Consider the following 7,856-nt stretch of genomic DNA (forward strand, 5'->3'; position numbering starts at 1 on the left):
TTACCATACTGGTCATGTTTAACTCAAACTCTCAGGAGCTCTCAGCAATAGTAAACAAATTTCACACAACATCAAACACAACACTGGCTTTGGACCCATTGTTAAGTTACAATGATTATGGATCAATGTGGGTTGATCAAAACTGCTGCCATCCGTTTTTTTTTTTAAATGTTTATGGAATTTAATGTTCACGACTTAAGTGGCACTAAGAAAAGCTTTAAAAAAGTTTCAAATATCTATCAAATTAGTCAAAAAATAAAGTTCATAGAAGAGCGACTGATGGTAGGAAAATGTCGTCTTAATTAAAATCTGTATGCATTGACTTTTACTGAATGCTAGTTTTTGTCAATAACAAAAAGGCTGAACTCATCAGCCACAGTTCACTCAGGGCTCCCATAGATAACAGATATAAGAAAGCATTTTGAGTTTATTATTTGTTTTTATGATGTGCTTTAAAACATCTCCACCTTAACATGAAATAAAAACATTCCTAGATTTACTGTACAGCTGAAAAACAGAACAAAATCAACAAACACAAATATTTAAGAAATCCCAAATAATCAACCAAACATATAACATAGGTGTAAAGTGCAGAGCCACCAGGGCTTCAAACAAAAACCAGAAAGAGAAAGGTCCGTTCCCTCGGCTTTAGAAATGATGTGCAAGTATTTTTAAACTATTCCCTTATTTTATTTTGTTATGCTAGTCTAAACAAAGTAGATATAGTGAGTGGGAAAAAATCTAAGAATTAAGGGTGTGGAATTCATTGTTTTCCTGCATCAGGACATTAAACATCAGTCTAAAAAAAAAAAAAAAAAAAAAAATATATATACCTAAATGAAACCCAAAATATGTCCCATAACATTGTCTGCCATGCAAAGCATTTGGCATGTTAGGGTGAGTGAAAGTTCATTAAACTGTTTGTTAGTGTAGTGCCGAGTTTATCCTTATTTCAAGTCATTAATGCAAAAATGGCATCGCACCATCATGAGCTTTGTTTAAATTGAGCTAATGTACATATAGTAGTACTGTATATATGCTGTCTTTAAATTGCTGCAATCCATCAAACAGATTTTGGTGAGGGATTTTGTACAGTCATCTTAGGGTGTAGACTACATGAAGAAAATGGTCTCTTTTTATAAATGATGTGGGTTCACACCAGCGCAAGCAGCACTATTAAAGATGCTGTAGTGTTTATGCTGCAGTATGCATGTGGCACAGTGACACCAGGCATTGTCAGAAAACAGATTCAAGGTAAACAAATAAAGTTGAGGATATGGAGATGCATGTGGGGTACTGAGAAAGATGAAAAAAATAAAATAAAATGTTTAAAATACTCAGCTTTCATGGAATGTTATATATTTTGCAAGGCATCACAAAATCTGTTGTTCGAAATGTTTCCACTTAGTTGGAGACACCAACTAAATGTCAAAATACCTTCTTACCTATTGAATAGTTCAAAAGAAAATCATCATACCTCACAAACAATAAATTCTAAATAAAGCTAAAAATAAATATTTTATCAAATGTTGATAAACAGAAGTTTAGGAACATTTAGCATTTGTCACTAGTTATCTTCATTAAATATGGTGACATGAATCTACAGCCCTGTTTGAGTTCCCACTGTCGGTTTTACAAGAGCATCAGTACATATTATGTTGAAAGATGGGTAAAGCATGGTTATTTTTATGTTTGGCAGACTTCTAAAATTAGACTCCTTCATCTAGCTGGTGTCCTGAGGTAGCCTAATTTCTAATGTTTATTAGAGACTAGTATTTATCTTGGTGGAGCCTTGGCTATGATTGAATCACAGACATCTGCTGCCAAACAAATTTTGAGGAATTTTTAAATGTTTAAATGTTACCAAGTATGATGATGAAATAATTAATCCATACCTACTTAAACATATCAAACAAGTGTGACCACTTTTGCTATAGCCTTTTTGCTGCTGTAACAACAGAATTTCCTCTTTGATGGAGAATAAAGGGATTTTCTATTCTATTCTATTCTATTCTATATAAATGAACAAAAACCTTTTTGTAAATCCATTTCACCTAAACCAAGGGGAGCAGATCTTTACATCTTCTATTTTTGTTTTGCCGTGTGGCTCTTCCACAGCCTACATGATAATCCTCGATATATGATATTCAAAAAACTTTTAATAAAATAAGACATTTAACAAGAATTCCTGTGTCACCAGCTGCACCTGTACACATGACCTGAAAAAGTTGCAAAAGAAAATCCAGATCCTTCTCATTTTAACCCCATTTTACAACAGAGTTTATGTTTTCCCACATTAGTTTGATTAGTAAAGATAGTTGGAACATTATAACATTTACATGAACAGCTGTATTGTTTATATATGTGTGTACAGAATATAGTAAATGTCATGGTTCTTAATAGATATTCAGAATTGCATTCAACTGATTTAACCTTATTGGTTTTGGCTTTAGAATAAGCCATTTAACTCAAATAATATATAAGTTGATCTAAAGATTTATTAGTTATTTGTTAACCTCATGAACCAAATGCATCTTTGTTTGTACAATGATTTGGTGATTACAGTGTATAAAACAGAAACACAGGCAATATTGGTTTGAAATTCTATTAACACCCCGAAATCCAGCCGTTACTAAGCTAATAAAAGAACTGTTTCTTTAAAGCTTAGAAACACTTCACCTTAAAAGCAGTGGAATCCAGAAAAAAATGTAGATGCAAAGCTTTGTAAGAAGATAAATATCTAATAGAAATTGCCTCTGGTATTAAACACTTTAGGTACAGTTTGCCCCTTTCCTATTCCACTGTGCACCTATTGCATGTTAGGCATGGGCCGGTTGCAGAACATTTGGTGAAAATAACTTGTTTTCACCATTTTAGGTTTAGAGATTTGGAAAAAAAAAATACAGCAAATGAACCAGTTTCTTTTTTTTTTTTTTATTAATGGTATGAAACATTATTAGTAACTTAAACAATTTGAGAAAAAAATGAAACGAAAACATATTTTTTACCTTATGAAAATATTTGTGCTTTTTGAGTCAAGTGAACAGTTTTGGTTTATTCAATAATCTACTGATAAAATAAAAACACTTTTTTTGAATACATTCATTTCCATAAAAATCTCAAATATCAGAAAAACAATCTTTTTTTAGCTAATAAAAATTAGATTTTTTTTTTCTATTTGGGTAAAAAAAAAATGACACTAATGTTTGTTTGTTTGTTTTTTTATCTTAAGCTAGATTTGAAATCCATAATTAGTAAAATAACTCTGATTTTTAAATACACCTTTAAGTGTCCAGTGATGCTCTCCATGAGTCTTTCTAAAGGGTTTAGGTGCTTACTGAAACCTTACGTTTTGAGCTAGAATGATGTATGTTTGGTCTATATAAAAAATGATGGACTAGCTCACATGTGTAGAGATGATGATTTTTAATTAAATCGCACTTAATTGTTTTCCAGAGCTGCATGTATCAAGTTCTATATACTTTAAACGTTTATGAAATAATCATCCCTTAGATCTAACTTTCAACTGTCATTTTCACTAGAAATATGTTGCATAAAATATTACACCTTTTGCCATTCTTTTCTTTGTAGAGTAAGAGTAACGCTGAAAGTGTAACCATAGAGTTGTGATGTTTGCTAACAAGCCTTTTATTTTTGCCGTACTTTCCACAAATGTGTATAGTGCAGATAGAACGGGAGAAATGCAGCAGGGCTTATTCGTTATGCACAGACCTAATGAAGACATCTTAAGGCCAGGTCACCCACATTCGTCCAGCTCTGCAAGTTTCCATGAGATTTCTTTTCTTCTATTAACACAGGCTTTGCATCTATGTGTTTTTTACATTTAAAAATGGATGTTGAATTTACATAGACATATTTATAGACAGACATTTCTTCAATTTGTGGGAAACTGGGACAAAAATGAAAAGCTTGCAGTGTCAGACGCAAGTGATGTGACCTGGCCTTTAGTCTGCAGCAGCCTAAAGGCCAGTTTATGCTTTTGACACATAGCCTCTGCAACAGTCAAGTCTGTCTCTGTGTGACAACGGTTGCAGAACCTCTGCAGGGGCGTGGTCATGCACCTCAAAAAAACCCTGACTACGTGTCGGACGGTCGCAAACCCGAGCAGACCTCAAGAGGAAGTGCGCTGACAAAAAGCAGCTGTGATTGGTCCTTGGTATGCCTTTCCGGCTGTCTGTGTGGTCGGTCCTTCCTGATTCGGTGCAGGGGCGCCAAACAGAGGAACAACTACAATGGACAACTACGACGAAAAGTTAATCAAGGAGGTTCAGAAGTACAACCATTTGTACGATGCCTCAGACAATTTATCAAAAAGACCAAGGTCTCTGTCAAAACAAAGTTCTTGTGACCATCCGCCGAAGTTCTCGCTTCTCGAATAGGCTCCCCCTTGCACTTTGGCGGGAAACTTCTGTGCGTCCCTAGAAATTCCAGAACGACGGTGCAGAAGCATAACAGGAAAACTCGTTTGCGACATTTGACATGTGCGTTTGCAGAAGTCTAATCTGCCCTTAAGCGAGTGGCGTCTAAAGTGCAGCCTGTGGGTAATTTGTTTCTGTTGTAAGGAATTTGTATGGCCTCACCTTTCCTTTTAAGAGTAGCATAAATTCATCCTATCACCACATGCAGTGGAGGCATATGGACACCAAGATGGTGGACGATTTTTGTCAATGTTTAGCAGGTAAAATGACAAAATAAACCACTCTGTTATTATTAAAAAGTTTAGATTCCACTTCTGTAAGGGGAACAGTGGACTTAATTAAAGTTTGACATGTTAAGTTTCAGGACATTGTTAGATTGATAATAGTGAATGGGGTGGTCCCTCAGTTCCAATGCCAAGGTTGTAAATTTGTTTTTCAACCAGAATTATTTCTAAGCAGCCAAATTTACAGATACTTTTCTTGTCGAAAGGAAAGTGTTGTAGCCCTCTTTCAGTTAGCAACCATTGGAGGGGTGTAAAGTTCAATAGTGGTAACCGGCCCATGCCTACGTATGGCCTTATTTGGCACACTTTGAGGAAAAAGTTATTAAAGTGGTTTAAAATAAGTGAAGCAACATAGAAAATGATAAATAACAGCAGAGCTCAGCACTTACAAAATAAGGGTGATTATTCATTCTTTCACACATACAAACAGACTAATATCAGATCTCCCCTCTCTGTCTCTTGTTAGGGTGCAAGTGAAAGCTGATCTTGGGCAGTAGCAATGACTTCAACACACATTTTCTGTCTTGCTGCTGTGTTACAGTATCCCTCCTCCACACCGGTGAAACAGAAGGAGAAAGGATTGAAGCAATCTGTGATTAAGGCAGTCTCATTGATATTGCAGAGTGGTTTTTGTTTTTTTTTGTTTTTCATTATTTTGGCCTTGTTGAGAAGACTGCCACACCAGTCATGAGTTTCTTCTGCTCCTTCTTGTTGTCCTTACAGAGAGGATGAGTAAGTGTGAATGGTAACAGCGAAAGAAAATCCATAACATTAGATCCACAGAGGAAGAATATCCGATTGTAACAACATCAAGTTGTATTCCTCTTTGGAAGAAAAGGTCATATTTGGTTTATATATAATATTCTGATCTCCTCACGGTAAATTTTGTCTCCTAGACTAAAGAAAAAAATAAAGAACCCAGGACGATTGATTTAAGAAGAGTAGAAGCCTAGATTTAATTTGTCCTCTGAAGTTAGTGCTAGGGGCTTTTTAAGCAGCGTGCAGAGATAGGGATTAACAAAGATCCCACTTTCGGAACATTGTTTCTGTCTCTAAAGAAAAATCAAAGCAGATACATACAGATTAGTAGGACAAAGAAGATGAAGCTCGGCCACTGTCTTCGACTGAGGTCAGCTGATAGTTTTCCTCCCTTGCAGCTCACATGTCAAGTTCCAGGGGTTCTGAGATCTGCCAAAATGCTGCAACCCTTGTACTGTATTTCTTTACAGTCCTTTTAATTTTAGGGCTTTAGGCAACAACTAGGCCTCTGTGAGAGCTCCACACATGTCTCTATACAGCAATAGTCCCTTTAGACCCACTCCTGCATGGAGCGCTTGCAGTACAGTATGTGCCGCTGCGTGCTCTTTCTCCTGAACTGGAAAACAGTGTAGAGAAGGACCATCATGCATAGGGCCAGGACGCAGGGAATAGCAATGGCCACAGCCTTCTCTGTACCCCCTACACTGTCCAGTTTGATTACGACATCCACGTCGTTGTTGTCGCAGTGCCGTTCATCAGCCGCAGGAGGATTCCAGCCCCAGTCAGGGTCGGCTGGAAGGCCGTCGCAGCCCATGAAGTCCCTCAGGATAGATCTAGGGTAGCCAGGCTCCACACGGAGAAGCTGGTTGTTAAATTTCCAATATTCCTTTCCTTTGTAGAAGTAAGTGAAACCTGGAAGGGTAATAAAAAATAATGGTTAAAAAACTTGTTTTTAGTATTAGGATTGAATGTGTAACTCATTACTGTTGATTTAATGATATCATTTCAGTTTTCTAGCTGACATGTGAAATTCTGTAATATTTATCTTATAAATGTAAAAAGATTAGAGAAATAAAAATGCAAAAAGAAAGAAAGTTAAAGCTCTGCTCTCTGTTTTAAACTGCATTAAAAATGTATAAATAGTACAGCTGAGGCTTTATAAACACATCAAATTGTTTTAATAGAAAACAAGAATGAGAATAATGAGATTAAAAATAAAGTTAAGCTTCAAATAATCGCCAGTCTTTTGCAGATCTACTCTCTTATTTTTAATGCTTAATTTTTAATTATGAAGGACCTAGAATGTGCAATTTTTAGAAGTGAATATTATTTATTTTCTTTCCCATACAATCCCTTACAATTACCCGACAAGTAAAAGGACCTTTCCTCCATTTAAAGCAGTTTCCTCTGTAGGCTTTAATAGTCAGATCATGAAAGGGATTCAGTGTATAAATTGTTGGCCATGCGGGTGGCCTCGACACGCTGCCCACTCTCATTTAACTGCTGACTTTGTTTGGTCTCTGCCACAGCATGAGAACATGCCCCACAGTTTGTGAGATGGATCAAAAAAAACATTCACAAGATTAGGTTCAATTGGACGACAGTGGTGTCGGCTGCAGGAGTTTGCCCTGCAATCAAAGCCTTGGCAGTTCAAGCCCAGCTGTGGCTACAATGTAGCTCACCACCATCAGCGTGTGTGTGAATGGGCTAATTACTAAATGTAGCGTAAAGCACTTTGGTCAATGGACTCTATGTACAACTCCACTACTTCCTGGACTTAAGGCAGCTCTTTTGTTTCCTGTATTTTTCTACTGGATGAACTGATGACTTCAGGTATGCCTGACTTCAGCATCCATGGCTAGACACACCTCACACCTATCCAGTGCAGAAAGACAGGAAACAAAAGAACTGCCTTACATTCAGGAAGTAGTGGAGTTGTGCATAGCGCCCATTCTCTGGACTTAAAAACCCTCTACTATATATAAGTACAGGTCATTTACTGTATTAACAACAGTACTCTTGTCCAAATTATTGAAACCCTGTGTGTTAATTTGTTAAAACAACCCTTCTTTGCATACAGTATAGTATAGCATTATGTCTTTTTATACGTGTTCAAAAGGCAGGAGCGCCAAAAAGGTATTAGGAAACAGTGATGACCATTAAAAAAGGTTGATTGTGTATCTGGTCAATCATTTTTGTGTAGAATCTGACATTTTCTGTTCCGAGAGTCATCTTTGAGAATCACTGACGACAGTTTTACAGTTTTCTGGCAAACGCCACCAGAGCTTTAAATGAAAATATTCTGGATCCTTATTTATAAGCCTTGCTTATAAACACAGCTTGAAAACCTGCATACTTCAATTTCCATTGAAAG

The 7,856-nt window shown here is 36.4% G+C and overlaps 1 protein-coding gene across 1 annotated transcript in view; it reads right to left on the reverse strand.

The window, feature by feature from the left end:
• Window positions 1-3,657: 3,657 nt before the first annotated feature.
• The window catches only part of LOC107081663 (matrix metalloproteinase-16-like), an 18,876-nt gene continuing 14,677 nt past the window's right edge, over window positions 3,658-7,856 (reverse strand). Inside the window, exon 9 of the mRNA XM_015369846.1 lies at window positions 3,658-6,394. Coding sequence (XP_015225332.1) covers window positions 6,033-6,394 — 362 coding nt within the window. The 3' untranslated portion in view covers window positions 3,658-6,032. The remainder of the gene's footprint in view (window positions 6,395-7,856) is intronic.

This window comes from Cyprinodon variegatus, unplaced genomic scaffold (assembly GCF_000732505.1).
Source record: "Cyprinodon variegatus isolate N-32 unplaced genomic scaffold, C_variegatus-1.0 Scaffold39, whole genome shotgun sequence".
In the NCBI taxonomy this organism is placed as follows: Eukaryota; Metazoa; Chordata; class Actinopteri; order Cyprinodontiformes; family Cyprinodontidae; genus Cyprinodon; species Cyprinodon variegatus.